This window comes from Thunnus albacares, chromosome 17, assembly GCF_914725855.1.
Source record: "Thunnus albacares chromosome 17, fThuAlb1.1, whole genome shotgun sequence".
NCBI classification, from domain to species: domain Eukaryota; kingdom Metazoa; phylum Chordata; class Actinopteri; order Scombriformes; family Scombridae; genus Thunnus; species Thunnus albacares.
The window spans coordinates 14,655,663-14,676,226 of record NC_058122.1 but is presented as its reverse complement, the minus strand read 5'-3'; the positions used below and the strand labels follow the sequence as shown (position 1 = coordinate 14,676,226).

The following is a 20,564-nucleotide window of genomic DNA, read 5'->3' as shown; positions in this document are numbered from 1 at the left end:
CTGCCATCATCAAGGATCTTCCAGTCCCTTAAAGGGGACCTATTATGCCTTTCCTTATTTTCAGTCATATTTATAATGTTACAGTGTTAATATTAAACATGGCCAAAGTGTCAAATAATGAGGTAAACATATGTAGAAGTGATCCCTGTGAGCAAAAAGCACTGGCTTCAGACTGCTCTGAATGCTTGGTTTCCAACGGTTTTTCTACTTTCAGCCAAAGCCGCCATCGGCTTGTGACGGATTTCTTTCTATGGTCATCTGCTCCACACACGCCATTTACCTGTTGGAAGCTTGCTGGTTGTCTGCAGCTCTGCATCAAACATCATCATCACTGTTTCTTCTTGTACTATACCTCCATGCATTTTTTCTAACTGATATATATATATTTTTCTAACTCGAAATATCTCCATAACTTGTTGTGTTGGCTGGTTTTTAGCGCTGCTGATGAAACTCTGCTGATTCAGTGAGGAACATGTTTCATTTCCTATAAGTTCTTCACATTAAAATTCTCTCATTATTTATTCATTTAAAAGCTGTTAATATGAAGCAGTAAAGCAGGAAATTTGGGGTTTTCATCGGTGGCAACTTAACATGACTTTGCCCCTTTGGCCAGTCAAAACAGAGTGGACTCATCAGGAGGGGGCCTTAAAGAGACAGGAGCTAAAACCGCCTGTTAGAAACAGAGACTGAACCAAGTGGCTGCATAAAAGGCCAGTATAAGATATATAAGTAGTTTTTTGAACTGTGAATCATGCAAAGCTACTCTAGTGGAGTCCCAGAATAAAAATGTGGGGCTGGAAATGAGCATAATAGGTCCCCTTTAAATGCACCTCAGAGGAGACGAGGAGAACGGAGAGAGAAGGTTCCTGGAGGAGCTTAGAGCAAGGAACCACAGATGTATCCTCTGCTGAAGTTTTTTAGCGGACGGCAACACCCCTTTGATCAAATGTGTTCATTGATTGGTCAGCTGATCTGATGGGACAGTAAACAGTCGGACTGTTGTTGTAATACAGCAGATCAGGAAAACTACCTGTGGAACAGAAATGACGGCACCAACAGCAACTTTTCATATTCATAAAATAAAAATTATTGAATCATGAATCAATCATAAAAAACCTCATGCAACTTTGTTTTTTCATAAGCCAATAGGCGTCTCCTTTCTTCTTTTCTGTTTCAAGTATGTCTCAGCTACCTCAGAAAAATATGACGCCGCACAGCTGCATGCCTCCTATAAAATCATCCTGAGCCTGAAAAGGATTTCAGACTTTAACAAACTAAATGAGCAATTTTTATTTAAACATACTCTGCAGGTTACAGCTATTTTTATTTCTCCTTTACATAAGTTCTGTTCTTTCAGCAATTTAATGGATTTAAATTGTCTATTTGTGTCTTATTCTGTGACAGCCAGACGCTGCTATAGAAGTATAATCAAAAAATTGAAGCAGTTATCAGGAGTTTTCGTTCCAGCTATCACTATGTAGAAATTATTAAGTAGCAGTTTAAAGTGTCAATTATTTGTATGCCTACATGAATTTTAAGTTTAAACTTTAGAGATTAAACTGTTTAATAATTTCTACACAGTGATAGCTGACTTCTTCATATTTGACAGTTGAGGTGATGTGCGTCATGAGTAGTTGCCATCTTCTCAAAATGACGCTGCAGTGAGAGAGGACGTCCCGTTTGGTGAATGAAATTCCTCCATCCTCTTGCATCCTCACCGGGAGGAGCTGAAACGCAAGTGAGGGAAGCGAGGAGATATGTTACCCAAATGAAAAGCACTGCAGGAAAATTTGGAACCATCCCTCTCTGCTCACCCTTTTTGACCTCCACAATGTTTTAATCCGTCCTTCAGGCTTTGATGACAACAACAACCCATTCCATCTCCATGGCTCTGTCTCCCCACTCCTTTGTCTCCTCCCTCCTCTCTCCTCTATCATCACTTTCTCCCGTCTGTGTCATCATTCCCATTTTCTTTTTCCGTCTTTGCCATTCTGCTGTCTTTAAGTGAATCCCACTTCAAAAGCTTGTCTCTGAAAGGTCGTCTGCAGCCTCTACAGACCCCCCGTGGCTCTTCATCTTTCTTCTTTTTTGTTGCTCTTTTTTCTGCTTCCCTTTTTTTTTTGTTTTTATTTGATCTGCTGTGCTACTAGCACAGCCATGGCAGAAGCAACACACACACACACAAACACACACACACACACACACACACAATGACACACAAAACCCGTTGTAGCACAGCCAAATGAATGGCTGGCTGGGAAAGTCAAATGCTCTGTTATTCCATCCCAGCAAATACAATCACTGGAGAAGCAGTGCCAACCAGAGAGCCCCAAGGGGTGCCGAGGCTTTCTCAGAAATGTGGACAATCACACAGGCTAACTGCTCTGTTGTTTCCCTCCGTCCCTCCCTCTTCCATTACAGGCCATTTTTATCAACTGGCTGAAAGCCTGAAAAGCCACAGAGACTGTGTGTATGTGCGTGTATGTGTGGGTATGACTTAAGTTACTTTCAGGGACACACACCAGACATAACACCAATTGATTGGGGATGGCTTGTGCAATTGGGGACAAAAGCAATATCCCCCATTGGTAAAATGCTGATTTTTAGGTCAGTGATTGAGGTTACGGTTAGGTTAAGGTTAGGGTAAGGGTTAGGGTTGGGCAAGTAGTGGTTATGGTGAGGGTACGTCTCTTGGAAATTAATATAAGTCTATGTAAATACAACAAAAGCAACTTAAGTAAACCTGTGTGTGTGTGGTTCAGGTATTCCTCATGTTGTGGAGATGTTAATCTGTTTACACAGATGGGGGCAAAAAGCAAGTCTTCTTAACGTAAATCATAACTTTGGGGTGAAGACTTGGTTTAAAGTTAAGGTAAGTTTAGGGTTATATTATGGTTAGGGTAAGGGTTAGGATTAGGCATGTGGTGGTTATGGTTAAGGTTAGGATAAGCTGCCAGGAAATGAATGTAAGTCAATGTAATGTCCTCTTAAGTGATGGAAACACGACTGTGTGTGTGTGCAAACAGCATGTTTGTGCATGGGGGTGTGTGTGTGGGCATGTGTGCTTGTTGTTGTCATCTGTCTGTTTGATAATGCTGACCAGGGATGATGGACTCTATGCAATGTGGACGAATAAACAGGCACAATAACTCAGTAACAACATGAGGCCTCATTCAGTGAAATAACTGCATGATGAATGACTTCCGCTGTGTTGGGACTTTGGACTCCTTGTTCTTGTGATCACTGGAGCTTAACAGCTACTTTGTAGTGTGATTATGTCCTGCATATTATGTTGCCTCGGTGGGGGAAGGACGGCTTGTTATATGTACAGTATATACAGTATGTATGTTTATTTTTTAGGATCCGATAAAGCACATAAATAATGTAATACATGACAATCACAGTCTGACAGAAATTAAGTAAACAGATATAAATAAATTACAAACACAACAAAAAAGCAGAACAAAATCAGAGCTGTAAATATAAATGAGTGAAATGATTAAACAAGAATTCTTGCCTCTCAGGCATTTTTGTTGATTGATTGCTTTGCATTTAGAGATTTATGAAATTAGTTTAAGTGGTTTATCACAAACAAAAGGTGTCAACCTACTTTCAGCACATCAATTTAAAGTTACACTAATTTATATTTTTATATGAAGAATGAGTTAAATGATCATCAACTCTGTCGTCCCCCTCAGCTCTACAGAACTTTTAATGACTAGTTCATTGTTTTGTTCTAGCCATGCCCAACTTTACTGTTTTGGTTCAGCAGCACTGAGCAAATAAGCTCTGATAAACTAATTGTATGAATGCTAATGTTGCTCTGTGTCCTCTAGATGTATAAGTAGATAGCTGTTTGCTAACACATTAGCCATATCAACTTTATGAAATGATAATGTGTCTGTTATGTTTACAGCTTGTTGCACTGCCCCTGTGGACAGTAACCCACCCAGTAGTACAGATTTTCTACTATACTACTATTTTTCCACTATTTGAAGTAGCGGACTAACTGTTGTTCCTCTTTTTTTCTCCTTTTTCTGCCTTTACCACCTCACAATATATAGTCAGCTGCAGTGTGCCCCTTGTGGAGGTTAGAGTTAAATACAGCTGAAATGTTGATGGGCTCCTCTCCTCAAGGCTTATGTGTTCTGAAGTAACCCATTAATCATGTTGCCATAGTGGGGGTGAGTGAGTGAGTGGGGTGCGGGTAAGACAGAGAGAGGCCAGGGCTGCCAGGCCTGAGAGCGACTCAGTCTGTCAGCCACAGCCTTGCATAATGAGGCCTAATGGATCGGGGGAGCATGGACATACCTGTCCAGTCTACTCACATTAGGATGAATAGAGAGCTGCGAGGCTGTTCTCTTCTGTCCTATGTACTGTGTGTGTGAGTGTGCAAAGAGAGTGTGCACGTGGACCATGTGGGGGAACTCTGAGGGTATTTAATCATATTGCTGATTTGCACTGCAGTGTGTTTCTCATCCTCCCTCCTTGCATCAGTGTTTCACACCGGTGTTTCTATTGTTATTAATGGTGTACTGCTTCTGTGTCTTTGTCTCTCCCAGGCTGTGAGCCCTGTGTAGGGTGGTGATGAGCAGTCAGGGCAGCAGCAGCAGGGGAAGTGGCCAGCATGCTGACACTCCTCCCCCTCGACACGCCCCTGGACCGAAGCTGCAGGTGCAGCGCTCCCTTTCTCGTGACACCATCACCATCCACTTCTCTGCTCTGGGGAAGGAGGAGGATGATGAGGAAGAGGAGCTCTATGGGGTACCCGAGGGACCTGCTGGAGTTAAATCTGGGCTGGAGGGTGCAGGAGGTGTAGATGTTTCAGGGGGTGACAATCAGTCTGTTGTCACGGGCTTGGAGGCAGACGAGGAGCTGCTGTTTGAATCCGCTGGTGTGGAGACCTCCTCTGGAGCTGCTGTGCTCTCTATTTCATCCACTACCCTGTCTGTGCAGCCTTCAGATGCTCAGCCACACACACCCTCTCCTGCCATGACTATCATCCCCACCTCCCACCTGAGCTCCACCCCTCCTGCCAGCTCCTCCTGGCCCTATGACCGCCCCTCAAACCCCAATCCCCCGTCCACAAGCTCCAGCTCCTCCTCCCCTTGCAAGTCTGCAGCGCTGTCATCCTCCAAGCCTTTCCTCAGCCTGGTCCGGTCCCTGTCCAATGACGTTGAGTCTCGAGAAACCACACCTCCGCCTACTACTGTCACACCACCGCATGCACGCCACAGACACTTAATGAAATCTTTTGTTAAATCTCTGTCCACGGACACTTCAAAGGCCGAACATACAGAAGGGCCTCTTCATCATCATCTCCATCATCCTCTTCCTCAGCAGCAGCAAGTGCAGCCAACCCAACGGCATCCCCCTCGTAACATGCAGCTCTTCAAACAGTTCTCACAGCCTCGCTTATCCTCCAGCCCCGTCATCGTCAGTCAAACAGGTGGAGACTCCAAAACAGCCCCCTCCTCCCCCATCATGTCTCCGGATGGAAGGTCCTTCTTCAAGGTTCAAGAGGTGGAGGCCAAGATAGAAGACACCAAGCGGCGGCTGTCAGAGGTGATGTCAGACCCCCTCCAGCTTTTTAGTAAGATCATGGGGGATGAGTCTGGTACGGGAGCTGCGGGAAGTGCCACTCATCGTGCCAAATTGCTGTCCTCCAGTGCGTCAGAGCTCAGTGGAGTGACAGCGGTGAATGGACACGCAGAAGGTAACAACTACAGTATCAAGGAGGAGGAGGGCACAGAAGGGGAAGAAGAGGAAGAAACCCCCACTGGCACAGGCCCTGACTCTGTGTTTTTCTCCTTCCCATCACTGACACCAACTCCAGTTCTCACCCAGGCCTCCTCATCCACTCTGGCCAAGTCTCCATCTCTCACTCTGGGCCGTTGCTCTATGTCGGCCCTGGTAGCTAGACAGGAAGACGAGGACTTCTGTGAGCTGTACAGTGAAGACTTTGATTTATGTACTGATACAGAGACACCAGATGGGGATCGCCCCAGTTCCCGGCAGCCCCATACTGGTAGTACCGGTTTGTGTAGTGAACTCGATACGGAGGAGGATGAGAGAGCAGAGGAAGAGTTGGAGACTGTGCCTGTGACTGGCCTCATCTTCTTGACACAGTTGGTGTACTGGTATTTGGTCCTTCCAGTGCCACCATATGTATGTGCGGTGGTACATGGGATAGTAGCTGGGTTTATGTTGGCCATGCTGGTCCTTTGGATGTCCTCTCCTCGGCGCTCCGTGCTGGGGACAGGAAGAGGGAGGCGAAGGATAGAGCCCTGGAATGTGGCCCAGTTGGATATTAAAGAACCAGGAATATTGAAGGTGAGACAAAGCACAACATGAATGACCAAATTTGAGCCTTTTGGATCTGGCTCTCAAAGATATTGGGTTTATTTGCATGTGGTCTTGTTTCACTGCCCTTAATGGTCTCACTCTGTTGTAACAATTATATATTTAAGCTGCATGCTATGTGTTGATTTACACTGCCACTAATCAAGATAACCCATTTTAGATTTAACCTTGCAGATTTTACACGTGTAGTTGATAGCATCTGCATGATGTATGGCTATTGCACTGCATTTATCTAACACTGCCTTGGAGAAAACACTTTCTAAGTGAGGAGGCTACATAGTGCACAGAATACTAAATGTCTGAAAATGTGGGAATTCTAGTTGTGTTTGTTTACAATCAGAAGCTAAATTCCAGGAGGAAAGACTGTTATCCCCTAAGAGATTTTGTTTTGTATCTTACTGTTGGACTATGTGTTCTTTGCTTTATCATTTTAACATCCTTACACACTAGGCCAAACACTGAAATTTCCCCAGTTGTTTTCAATTGAATTGGCTTTGCTCACATAGCCTCCTTGGGGACTGATAAGGCAGGAGTTGGGATGAGAATTAAACTCTATACAGACTCATGGGGACCAGCAACAACATATTGAAGTTCTATTACACTTTTTCTCCAGTGATGGCTACAGTCTGGCTTTGAACCAAACAATCAGATGAGAGAGCCACCACATTTTCCCCCTGTTCTTAGTTAAGCTCACTCAGTGCTGCAGAAACATGGAAACTGCAGAGATGTTTATCAGTTGGAGGGAGTTATGTAAGCTTATCTGTGTGCTCCTTAGTGGGTACCAAGCTGTTGAACAGGAGAGCCTCATGGCTAGAGGGCACAGCTGTTCCGAAAGGGGAGTTCTGCGGACATGCAGAACATGATATACTCATACGAATGATAAACCCTAAAGCACACAACTGCGGAGTAACAACAGTGGGGACAAATCTCTTCTTTTTCTTTCTCTTCATCTTCATCTGCCTTTGAGGATCAACAAAAAGTCAGTTTTTCATGTGCCCTAATTTATCTTTTGTATAAACTTGTTTGCACACTACATCTGAGGGAGAACTTTATTTTGACATATACTGGTATGGGATTTGGTTCTGCTTCTTGAAAATACTGGAAAGGGTGATGTTTATTGTGTGGGCAGACAAAAATGTTGTATTCTAAGTTTTCAGCACTTGTGATTTAAAGGCAAATGGACCTGCTTTGGTCTTTTAAGTGTTTTCCTACTCATCCCAGAGGCCTAATTGGTTGTATTTACTAGAGGGGAGGTCTAAAAGAGCTGAAGAGGAATCTCAAATGAGTACCAAAATGTCTTTAAGACCAAACAAGTTCAGTTGTCTTTTATGTACTTATTTGAGATGTTCTTTTGACCTAAATGACATCTTCATCTCCTTAACTCTCCTTGTTTCCTTTGTATGTTATATGTAGGATAGAAAAGAATACAGTAGATCACACAGTAATACCTAGTCACAATATACAATACATAGGACAGAATAATGTCCAATTTTAGAAAATAACAACAAAACATTCACATATAGTAACCAGTCATCAGTAACCATGTGGAAAGTCAACTATGCATTACTTAAATAAATACTTTAGTTGAGTAAACCTATAACCCCAAATCCTTAGTATTTGACTGGGAGTCTGACATGTGTGCATATGTGCTATGAGAATACATTTTGAATCAGTGTCAATGAATCTCTTCCCCTATCTTCTTCCCCACAATCTCTCAGGGCTGGATGAATGAGATCCACAGCTACGACCCAGAGATGTACCATGCCACCCTGACCCACTCTGTTTACGTCCGTCTCGAGGGCTCCGTCCTGCGTCTGTCCAAGCCCAACCGCAACATCTCCCGCCGTGCCGCACACAACGAGCCTAAACCCGACATCACCTACGTCAGCCAGAAGATCTATGACCTGACTGACAGCAAGGTGAGGTGGCGGTGGGTGTACGCTGGTCACAAAAAATGAAAGAGGGACACTGAAATTTTTGTCATGCATTTGTCTGCAGGCTTGTGAAATAAGACTTAATGTGTGAGACAGGGAAAGAGATGAGGGTGATGTTAATGTGTTAAGTGTGTGTGCGTATGTGTGTGTCTCCTCGCTTGGCTGTGTATTTGTGTGCTTGACTATAATTTTAACAGATAGTGACATCAAGCACACGTCGCCTCATATTTGCCTTTGCCTGAGTGTATACTTACTAATAGGTCATGTTCAGTGACAAAGCTACTTATTTTCACAGTCACATTGTATGTAAACATGGAGTGATTATCACAGGGCACTGACCCTGCACACACAGCTGTGTGTCTTGTGTATTAGTGTGCTGACTTCATGTATTAGTATGCTGACTCCATGGTTTTGCATATCTGAAGACAGGACAGTAAGATGCTGTTTCTCATGTCAGTGTATTGTGGAACAAATGGGTCGTTATAGTTGTCCTCATCATGCAACTCTTTCTCTCTAAATCACTCCCTAAAGTGCTATTTTACCATTATGTTTTGATGGTAAAATGTTTTGTTGGTCTTGGATGTTAGTTGCATTCACAGAGGCTGGATTTTTTTTAAAGAGAATACACATAATAGTGATTTTTTTCTTCTTACAGCCAAGATCCGATACCTCCCTCACATCATTACACCACCTACAATGCTACACATATTTTAGCAATGCTAATATACAATGTCAGTGTTGTTAGGCTGGAGGAAGCATCTCTGCTTGAGTGATATATGCAAATAGAACAGTGTGTACCATTGCAAGAAAGAAATAATGGCAAGCTTTGCAGCTCACATTATGCTAGCTGCTTCCATCACTAACAAAACAAATGGCATATTTTTTCATTGCTGGTTAAAGACAAATGAAGCTTTGGGGTAGAAAAATATAAATACATAATAGGCGAGTCATCTCCACTTGTATTCCTGCCTGCATTTTTACTTATGGTTTATATTTTCAGAAAGTCTGCTATTGTCACACACAGCTGCACACACATCCTGGGGCAAGTCTGCCACATTATATGCCTAGTCTCAATGTTCTCTACAAGTTTTATTTTGGGACTTCCTCATTTCAATATGGACATTTAATTGCCATAAAAACAACAAATGCAACTGATTATATGAACTCCCACCCCCTATAGATCTACCTGGTGCCCCACAGCCTGGCTAGGAAGAGAATTTGGAACAAGAAGTACCCCATTTGCATTGAGCTGGCCAAGCAGGAGGACTTCATGTCTAAGGCCGGTGAGAGGCCGGAAGCTGGGGAGGACAAATTAGCAGCGCTGGGTGAGAAGATAGAGCGAATGGACAAGGTCGAGAAAGTTGAAGGATCTGGATCAGTTGAGGAGCCCAAAAGACCAGCTTCTGGAGGAGGGGATCTGACAATCTACCTATTTGGGAGGACGGGTCGGGAAAAGGAGGAGTGGTTCCGGAGATTTCTGCTCGCGTCCCGAATGAAATCAGAAGGGAGAGGTGGCAGTCTGCCTGGCATCTGCAAGAGTGGTGAGTTTAACACACCAAGATGCAAACACACACACGTACAGTATACAGGTTTATCCATCTCGCTCACCCTTATCAAACACATATTTGCACAGACACACATCACTGCCCGCAGTCAGAATAGCCATTCTCTTGAGTATGTAACTGCACAGCCATCAGATCTGTGCATAAGCCCCAGCTTAGGGACTGCCAATCCCCTCAACTGAGCAAACAGATGAGTGTGAATGGGTCAGCAGGATTACATGCACAGAGAAGCAGCATATTATAGCATGGTCTCCACTGTGGGATATAGGCCTGCAAGGATAAGGCCCAATTCAAAGGGAAACACTAGCACTGTGTGGATCCAGTGATAGTGGCAAGTGCAGTGAACAGGATTACTGGAAAGATGATTTAAATTATCAAGCTGTTTTGTGGATATACATAGCAATTATGTTGAAAATGACAATTTCAGTGCTAATATGAGTCATAGAGAGGATGCAGTGTGTCATCTGGTATAAAAGCACGCTGATTCACAGTGTTGCAGAATGTTGTGAGAAATGAGTGCAAAATAGATGCTAACTATCCAAAGCTACACTGTGGGCATGCATTATGTATGTGAAATATGATGCATGATGCATAAATGAGAAAATCTTGTTGATGCATAATTGTATGACACTAACCTCCCCTTTGCTCTCCATGTCCACTTTTAGCCTTCTTGCCCTCCCACAGCCGCAGCAGCAGCACCCAATCTGGTGGAGGCCTGGAGGCTGACAGCAGGAGCAGCAGCCGGGGAAGCTTGGATGAGCTGTCTCAGCCGCAGTCTCGCCACAGAGAGACCTCCTCTGCTCTCTCCTGTGGGTCTACTGGAGGGATGAAGCAGAAGATGCTGTTGGACTATAATATCTACATGGCCAAATACGTCAACCCCCAAGCACCGCAGAGAAGCCCAACTGCCACTGACAGCCCGGGGCACAGCCCCAAGAGCAGCCCCAAAGCTACCAAAAAGGTAGGAGACAGAGGGATACATGAAAGGCTGAAAAGAAACAGACAACCAACTGGGAAAAGCTAGCAACTGCCCCGAAGGCTCAGACCCCCGGGGGTCCCAAAAGCTCCAGGTTCACTGCATGTCACATTTGAATAATTGCAGATATGTTAGGAAATTTGCACAATATCAACTAAAGCAGTTCCTGCATTGTTACTTAATGGTACCCTGTGGAGTTTTTGACCACTAGTAGCACAATGTCAATGCCAATGTCAATGTCAATGTCAACAAACATCCACATTCCAGGTCAAGAGAAGCAAAGCCATGGATGGGCGTCATTAATTTTTTGCAAGGAACATTTAAGATAAACTTTTATTTGTTTACAAGAGAACTCCTAAGGGTACCTTTAATCTTGTGGCACTGTTACAGAGAGGGGCCCTGTTACAAAATCTAGTTTTCAGACCTTCATTATGTACATTTATATTGTACTCACATCGGCCATACTCCTATATAAACTCATAAGGGGTGAGGTCCAAAGGTGCCCAACAGCAAACTTTTTCCCTGGGGCCCCCTAATAGGTTAATCTGGCCATGGAAGTAGAAGAATCTGGATTAATCTCAGGCTTGATTTGGCCTGTTATCATACATAACCTTAACTTATTAGCTTAATTTTATGTATTGACAATTAAAGCTACATTACATACCTGTATGTGTGTCCATCAGATACGCAGGAGTTCAGAAGAGACTGCGGAGCCTGAGGCGTGGGTCAACGCTTTTCTGGGAAGGATATTCTGGGACTTCCTGGGAGAGAAGTACTGGGCCAATGTGGTCTCCAAAAAGATCCAAATGAAGCTCAGTAAGATTAGGGTGGGTAGTGTTCTAGTGTGATCAGTCCCTGAGGCAATTTTGTGTCTCTGTTGATTGTATTTCATGTCTTCTTTTGTCTTAGTTGTGAGGCCTAAATATTTTTTAAACTGTCTGTTTCAGCTGCCATATTTTATGAATGAGCTGACTTTGACAGAGCTAGACATGGGCTTTTCCATTCCTAAGATCCTCCATGCCTCCAAACCCTCTGTGGACCACCAAGGTAGGAAGAGAAACTTCACTAGGTATGTCATGTTTTTCACAGGGTGTTCTTGGTGGTCTGCTCCAATAGACTTATTATTTTTGCAGTCGTATTCCTCTTCCTCTGCTCTCCTCTTTCTTCCATTCTTAGCCAGGCTATTTATCAGTGCTCCCTCTTGCATTTCTGACAGAATAGCAAGACATGCTCTCACTTTTCTTTTCCTTTCAATCTATCCATCTCCTCCGTCTCTACCATTGCTACTATTCCTCCATCTTCCCCTTGCTCTGCTTCTCCTCTCTCTGGATTAAAACATTTACCCCAACCTCCAACCCCCCTCTCCCTCTCTCCTCTGTGAGCCTCGCTCTATTAAGCCACAGTAATTAAACTTCACGTCTTGGGTCCCCCTCATCCATTACTGAGACACTGACTCACCCTGCTTGCTGCCTGCCTTGAGCCCCAGCAAAGGGACTGGTTCAACACAGAGAGACAATACAGAGATGTGGGGCATATTAATTCTTACTGAGGTGACTGGTTCAGGGTGAGAAGAGAAGCTGAAGAGGAGGAAAAAGGGGGGTGCAGGTTGTAGGAGGGATGTTTTAGCCATTAATGTTGCTTTGTAGCAGAGAGCAGAGCAAGGGATGAGATTTTGTGTAAGCTTCCTATTTTTTCCCATAATTTCTATTGATTTTATGAGCAGGTTGTCATTTTATATTGTTCAATTTTTAAAATATTCCGGTTTTGTCCAAAGACAGTTCAGTCTACTTTTATCTCACATATAACAATAAAAAAGCATTGACAAGGTATTATCCTTTGCTGTTCAGTCGTAGCAACCAGTCATGAGTCATTCCCCTGTCAGCCACATTTCCACAGCTGAGTCTGCAATGCTCATTAATGTGTTCTGTCTGAACCTATACACCCACAGATATATACTCACAAAGCATCATCCGTTGATTCTGGCACATAATTAGTCCTGGGGGAATGGCATCTCCAGAAGTGCTGTGCTGTAAAGCTGCATGAACTGAACAGGGTGCATGTATTTTGATAATAACAATGCAATATTGCAGTAACATGCAATATTCTTTATTGTTTCCTTGTCAAGGAATCCCATGTAAAGACCAAAAATGTCATTGTTTTAGTCCTCCTCTCAATACTTTATGACTTCCTTGCTCTGTCTGTGACACTCAGCCCCAAGCGCATTGGGGCTGAGTGTCATTACTATTTGTTGGGGACTATTTTAAGCAGATTTGCTCTTGCGAGTGTTTACAGCAACAAGATGGTGTATATGGGATAGACTCAACATTAACTACAGTGCTCACATTCATGGCACAGAAGGAACATGTCACCCAGTGCAACCATGTTGCCTGTTGAGATGTATTTCATCATTTTTGGACAATAGAACTCTATAGCAGAGAAATAAGCTATATCAAGCTTTGACTACACAGAAATACATGTTAGCAGAAACAGTCCTTTGCTGGTTTTGGTCTTTTCATTGGATTTGTGGACAATAAGAAAAATATAGAATATCACCAAACATATTCTGTAATTTCATATCTTGTGGATATTTCTATGCTCCTGTGATGATGATGATGATGAGGAGAGTGACACTCTGACACTTCCTGACACTGCTACTGGGAAGACATGATTTGATTGTTTACATTGTACAGGGTCACAAATGCAGCATGAGCTATTAAATTCACACAAGCTTATGTAGGAGTAAAGCTGGGCATGATTAGCATAATTATCATTTGTTTTAAGCATAATTATCGGTGGCTTCCTGTAATATTTGATAAAATAGGGTTGGGTGATGATAGTGTATGAGAAAAGCATTCGTGTGGCCAAGTACATAAAAGCATTGGGCTACAACAGTCAGACACTTCAGTAAATTCACTTTAATATACTTAACCTATTAGGCCTGGAACATGTAAGCTATATATTACAGTAACCCTGATTCAAGGCAATATCTTGCCTCATATAATATAGTGGTGTTATATCTCCCACCTTTATTTAGAAGCACACACATGCATATGTCAGCGTTGCAGATATGTTGACACTTGATTTGTCCTCCAATATGAATTAGGCATTTCAGACTGTGTCTCCCTCCTGTGTTTCTAATTCTAGACAGATACAGTTAGACACTGACGTAACATGGTCTGACTTAATGCTGTCATTTAGCTTCTCTTTGACACTGCTGCCTCACACATACAAATCAATATGCATTTATGAAAAGTGGAAAATGGAGGACGAGGGAGAGTGAGGCAGAGGAATAATAGACAACATTAGTTGCGGAGGTCAGGATCCATTGAACAAACAGCAGGGGAATCGAAGTTTGATGTGTAAACAGGAAGAGGCCCGATGAACTCAGCCAATGAGGAGGCACCGCTGCCCCAGAGCTGACCTTTTCACTTTTTGCTAGAGGATAGGTCCCCTTCCTGCCAGCTCTGCAGGGGAGCTCACAGCAATTAGACACTAGGCAGGAGATTCTTGTTAATTCACAGAAATAGCCTTCACAGTTGGTCATTTAATGAGCTGCAGCTTTTTGTGTCTAATGTGGTGTTGATGGGGGTATAAATTACTATTTTAATATAGGAACATAATATGCCTCTGTGTCTGTCTGATACTTTGTGCCCAGGTCTGTGGTTTGATCTGGAGATCTCTTACACGGGCTCCTTCCTCATGACACTAGAGACCAAGATGAACCTGGCGCGTCTGGGAAAGGAGGGCGAGGGGCTCGGGGAGCACGGGAAAGAGTGGTGAGGCTTTCAATAACATTTGTGAATTTCTGCTTTTTAAATTTCCTAATGAAGCTTATGAAACTAAGTGATTTTAAAATGTCTTAAAGATTTTGAGAGTGATCCTTCACAGATTGTCTTTACTTCTCTGTGTTTGTTTTTTTTATTGTCTTACTCTACATTCTCAGTGAGTGGGCCAAAATAAGATGTTTGAAGGATTAGCTTTTTTTTGCTAAACAAACAGCTCTGAGCTGGATGTTAATTGGGTAGATTTGCATTAGGAGCTTGTCACGTCTGTTTTTTTCACAATTCCTACCCTTTTTCTGTTGGCTCTTTCCCCCTTCTCTTTACACTCTAATCCTCTCTCTGGATGCTTACCACTGTGGATTTGTCAAATGAATGGTGAGTTTGGGAATAGATGCCTGTCACTGACACTGAAACAATACAGTTTATTCTGGATTGGAATTTATTTTCTTGAGTGAATCTGTGGAGATTAATTTCCTGTGATTTCATCAGCATGGATACCTTTAATGGAAATTAGTTTTGATTGTTGATGGTTCTGTGCAAAGTCATTAGGGCATGACTTTGCAACAGCAAGTGTGCGTTTGTGTGTGTGACAGGCCCAGGCCACGGACATACTGTCTGGCAGACAGCGATGAGGAATCATCTAGTGCTGGCTCATCGGATGAGGAAGATCCCCCAGAACTCCTCAGTGACAAAGCCATTCTCCCTGGAGGCGAGGGGTGAGCAAATATCTCTTTTACAACATCAGCACATATCTGTATCGAAAATGGGCAGAAACAACTGATGTGTTGAAGCAGAATGTTCTGCCCTTTCAGTCCACCCACCCGCCTACCCACCCACTCAGTCCCACACGTTTGAGAGCTCACTGCTGATTTAATGTAGCACCCGGTCACTCCCCTCCATCGTGGGTGCTGAGTAGCAGGAGATGCTGTTGTGAATAAATTATGAACCTGACTCACTACTCACTAACCCCCCCCCGCCCCCCCCCTCACTCCTTCATTTCCATCCTCCCTCTCTGCTCACGTAGCTATGTGGGAGGCCACAGACCCAGCAAGATCATGCGCTTTGTGGACAAGATAGCCAAGTCGAAGTACTTCCAGAAGGCCACAGAGACGGAGTTCATTAAGAAGAAGATGGAGGAGATGTCCAACACACCTCTGCTGCTCACTGTGGAGGTGCAAGAGTGCCGCGGGACGCTGGCTGTCAACATCCCACCTCCCCCTACGGACAGGATATGGTACGTTCACTTCCAGGGAGGAGTACATTGAAGACTGTAGGATGTAGTCAGTGTATGTATGGGAGTCCTTGCTTGAGAATATAACATTGCACCCTCTGCTGGGCAAATACAGACATGCTTGCAATGAAAAATAGAAAGTTAATCACCACTGAACTGAATATACTTAACATGTAAGAAAATGAGGGCACGAAGGTATGTATTTTCATTAAAGATGTGGAGTATTAAAACCACTTTGTGCACCTTAAAAAACTAATATGAATCTTGTAGTAATAATAATCACCAGAATGGACAAACCCTGTTGCATGTTTTCATGAGCCCAGCCTACAGGAGAAACCAGACTGCAATTCAGCTTGTGAGATGTTATATAATTATTACCATAAATCTTTACTGTTGGTGGTCAGGTATGGTTTCCGGAGTCCGCCTCATCTGGAGCTGAAAGCACGGCCTAAACTGGGTGAGAGGGAGGTCACTCTAGTTCATGTGACGGAGTGGATTGAAAAGAAACTAGACCAGGAGTTCCAGGTATGCTGTGAGAAAAACAGGAAACTATGCATGCTTATGTTTAGTCATAAGTACAATTTATTTATATTGTCAATAGAATTTGTAGCTTATGTCAAATTCAGGGTGTTTAATAACTTCTGTAAGGTTTAGAAATTTTAACTGAGGCCAAAAGTTTGCTCAGCAAGGACAAAGGGAATGCCCCCCCAGACGTTTTAGGGTGAAATTTTAGGCAATAAAAGAGGACTTTGGGATTAATTTATGGTTGCCCACCAACATGCACTTCAAAGCAGTGTGCCTGTGGCTCTCCCATCCCTCATATATAGCCAAAGTAATGATACGCTTGCTGGTAGATAACTGCCCTGAGGCTCACCTTCAAACTACTGCAGCAAAGTGTCCCTGTCAGGTCTACCACAGATCTACATTTATCCCTGCCTGACTCCTCTGTGGGTTATTATTATGTACCACCCCCCTAAACCCTGCCTCCAGTAAAATACAGTGCTGCAGAGCTCACTGTTGTCAGTTGTGAGCGAATGTATACATCTGGCTTTCCACAAATGCCGAGCTCAAGCTTTCAAAGCATAACAGTGCAGGGTTGGATGAACAGTGGATGATGTATTTCAGGTCTTTTTCTCCCCAGTTCTTGTTAACAGATATAACCTCATGGCTCTGTCTTGATTTGGTATATTTTTAGTTAAAAAAAGCATATTAATTAAGTTTTGGCTACTTCAAAGTTTCTCTACTAGACACTCAATAACTTTTAAATGGGAGTATTTCAGTGTTCTCCTCTTTTTCGTTGAAATTAAAATGATTTGCTTGTTTCCTTATTTGCCTTTCATAATGTGCTTGTCCTCCCACAGAAAATATTTGTAATGCCAAACATGGATGACGTATGGCTACCCATAATGCACTCTGCCATGGACACGCGTTCAAATGCCAACTTGGTTACTGTGACAAATGATGCCTTGAAGGACCCAGAACCTGAGGAGTCTGAGGTCTCTGACATGTGAAGACTGCTGTTGAAAGCGTACGTTGATGGACATATTATCACCATGGCAATATGACAAGTCCCCGCCTCCCCTCAGAAACCACAGGTGCAGCAATGGTTCCGGGCCAACTCTCCGATATTTTTACCCATATTCCTGCCCCATTGTTGCACCAGACTGTGGCAGCTCATGAAGTGCGCTCTCAACACTTGGAAGTGTTGGCGAGCTCGTAATCATTCTGTGGCCACTAAAAGCGGGAGAATGGAAGAGAACTCTGACTTATAGATTGTCTTCTAGTCAAATGGTTTTATTTATGTGACATTTAATATTTGGATTCATTCTCTGATGAAACACAATACACGGGGCATGCTGAGACTGTGAGACAAATGCTTGTGTGTGAGGTGGTGGATCGGTAAATAGCCATCTAATTCAACCAGAACCATAATACCTGTGATGTACAGCTGCACCAAACATGAGAGTTGTACAGTGTATACATTTTGTGTGACCTTTCTAATGGAGTGGTTTATTGTTGCTGCGGGAACTCTGAGGCCACTGATGAAGAGTGTGTATGTCTGAGTGAGTGAACATTTGAAGGCATAACCTAAAATTTAGAGATGATTTTGCTGAAAGCCCCTGCGTCTATTAATACACATTTCACAGGGAAATTCTCTCGTCTATCACCCATCCACACTGCTGCCTGGCACTTATATGCAAACAGATCAACGGCACTGTGTCCATTGAAGATACTAGATTAGTTGAAATCTGTTGAACATCCCACCGACTGCTGGATGGACACTATCATAATGTACAGCCCATGTGCTTTGTGTGGTAGGGAGTAGTACTAAAACTGACTTTAGAGGGGTTGTATGAATTAAAATATATCTGCAAACACAGCAGCTAAACATTGCCTAGGTCTGATGAATGTATAAATAAGAATGCAGCTCCTTAGCTGTGCAAGGAATAGCTCATTCACTGATGACATGCTTCTAAGCAACATGCTTCAAGACTTCTTTTCATGTTATATTCAGAGTTGAAGAGTAATAATTTTTTGTTTTTATTGCCAAAGCAATCTTTCAGTCCTGTTTGAAGGGTACTGTACGTGCTTAACAGTGACAAATAAGCAATCGGTTAATTATCTAGTGAGGCCACTCGAGCACAGCCGGTGTTTGTATAATTGTAGCTGGAAATTCATAAGACAGAGATACTTTTGCAGGGAGTGAGTGACTGAAACCCTTTTGTGAACACAGCAAGACATCAAGGAGCAGGAAACATACCCATTCTTCCTGTTTTATTTCAATAAATAACATACCGGATATTAGCCATATTATTTAATGTTGTCAGCAGACATACAGCTAATGAATGCTATTTTTTCTTTGTTGAATTATTTATTGATTTGCTGTTCTTTCTGTACTGTACACATGAGAAATAAAACCAATAACTAGAGCAAACAGCAAATTTGTGATCTGCCAAGACACCCAGCTGCTTTACAGGTGACTTTTAACTTTACTTGTGTTACGTTCAAATATGTGTGTTGGCAAAGTGTATGAGGCAGAAAGTGCCTTTAAAATAATCGAACATTCCTCCATAGTGAGCCGCCACATTCGTTGCATCAGTTGAGTATAGAGAGAAAATGTCTTTGTGCCATTACTGTGTCGATTAAGACATGCCCTTTTGTTTTCACGGGTTTTGGTGTTGTTCATTTGCGCAGTGACGAAAATATCAGAACATTGCTGTCGTGTTCAGTGATGTCACAGAATGTTATGGTTCTGATCGTTGTGGATCAATAAAACCTTTTGCTTGGAGAGGATTTGTGCGTCTTTGTGCTTATCATCCATGTGTACCATAAGATAACATTACTTTTCAAAATGAATATTGGTCAATATACTATCAGATGTATGTGACTGTCAAATAGTTATACAGATATCAAACAGGAAATATCTGTTGGGCTATAGTTTCTAGTTCACAGCAGCTCTGCAGACTGAATTAAGATGCTAAATCCTTCTTCAAAATGTCCGAGCAATTTAAACAGAAAAAAGTTATTGTTCTGAACTGCATTCATATTCTGTGTCTTGCTTTAAAAGAGAGACTTAGGAAAATTGCCAAGAAACCCCAGTTATGACAAGACTTGGTATGATCTTGCACTAATCTTGACCTGTGTGACCATGGGAAATGCCAATCAGGTTTTAAGTATAGTGCCTAAATTAACATACCAAAACATGTAAAGTAAGTGGAAATAAGTGAACAACAACACTCTGTAAGCTTGTTGACAAATGCTTTATTCATCAGTTCAAAATAAGTATAAAAAGGAACATGAAGGAATGTTAATTAATGAGCCATGATGTCACCTTTACAGTGGCCACGTCCATTTCACAGGCGTCCCTGCAGAAGAAAAACAACTTTTAATTCACTTATTTAAACATAACTTATCAAATATTTCTGTATGTGGGTCATGTCAGAGGTAAAATTGTCTTCAACATTGAATCAGAAGTCTAACGCATTATAGTCATCATTCATAACCATTAAAAGACATTTGCAGATGACTCTCATAGGACACTTACTATTTTGTTTCTCCAGGAGATCCATCCACACAAAATTCAGTTCCTGTAGAGAAATACAAAGTCTCAGTGAGCTTTTTTAAAAAAAATATTCTAACACACACACCAGACTGGTCATGGTGGGTCAAGTCAGACTGAATGTTGGCTTCATTTTGACATCAGAAGTCTAACGCACGTATATCATCATTAATGAACCAAAGAAAAGAGAATACAACCATTTTAAGATACTTACTGTCATGCAGTGGAAAGTACACCACCCTCTGTCCACGTGTGGGTATTCAACCACTTCAAAAAACTTAGAATAATCCCATTTCCATCACTGGGCCTGTGTACAGTACAAAATTAAAGTTAGGAGGAAGATAACGTCTTGCATTCACTATTTCATGTTATAAAAAAAATTCAACCTTACCTCCACATTTCCCTCGCCCCATGCGGCCTTGTCACACTACTCAGACATGTGTTTCCTCAAACCGACAATTTATCAGCGAAATCAAGTCATCTATCATTATAATTACTGGAAATTATGCACGTTAAGATTTTCAGACGTGTTAAATGCAAATATTTTGATATGGACATGTTAAATGCAAATATTTCGAGTAAGACTGGTTTAACTGCAGAGAGCATGCTTCCTAGGGGTGGACACTGCTGCAGAAAATGTCCCCCGGATGTATTTT

At 42.5% G+C, this 20,564-nt stretch overlaps 1 protein-coding gene and 1 long non-coding RNA gene across 8 annotated transcripts in view; one reads left to right on the top strand and one right to left on the bottom strand.

Annotated features, from left to right (window-relative positions):
- The window catches only part of tex2 (testis expressed 2), a 34,810-nt gene extending 15,673 nt beyond the window's left edge, over nt 1-19,137 (top strand). For 5 of the 7 annotated variants that reach the window (XM_044330397.1, XM_044330396.1, XM_044330395.1 and 2 more), the window contains 11 exons: nt 4,563-6,333; nt 8,082-8,282; nt 9,478-9,838; nt 10,525-10,820; nt 11,519-11,662; nt 11,783-11,882; nt 14,491-14,611; nt 15,211-15,333; nt 15,642-15,851; nt 16,253-16,373; nt 17,210-19,137. In XM_044330397.1, the coding sequence (XP_044186332.1) occupies nt 4,588-6,333; nt 8,082-8,282; nt 9,478-9,838; nt 10,525-10,820; nt 11,519-11,662; nt 11,783-11,882; nt 14,491-14,611; nt 15,211-15,333; nt 15,642-15,851; nt 16,253-16,373; nt 17,210-17,359 (3,573 nt within the window). In that variant the 5' untranslated portion in view covers nt 4,563-4,587 and the 3' untranslated portion in view covers nt 17,360-19,137. Of the gene's footprint in view, nt 1-4,562; nt 6,334-8,081; nt 8,283-9,477; nt 9,839-10,524; nt 10,821-11,518; nt 11,663-11,782; nt 11,905-14,490; nt 14,612-15,210; nt 15,334-15,641; nt 15,852-16,252; nt 16,374-17,209 lie in introns of those variants that run through there. The other 2 variants (XM_044330399.1, XR_006398366.1) reach the window with 2 other exon arrangements.
- A 453-nt stretch (nt 19,138-19,590) lies between these two features.
- Nucleotides 19,591-20,542, bottom strand: LOC122966309. The gene is made up of 4 exons (XR_006398367.1): nt 20,300-20,542; nt 20,123-20,215; nt 19,894-19,936; nt 19,591-19,714 (listed from the first exon to the last, which is right to left on the bottom strand). It is a non-coding gene; the product is annotated as an uncharacterized LOC122966309 (long non-coding RNA).
- Between the last annotated feature and the right edge of the window lie 22 nt (nt 20,543-20,564).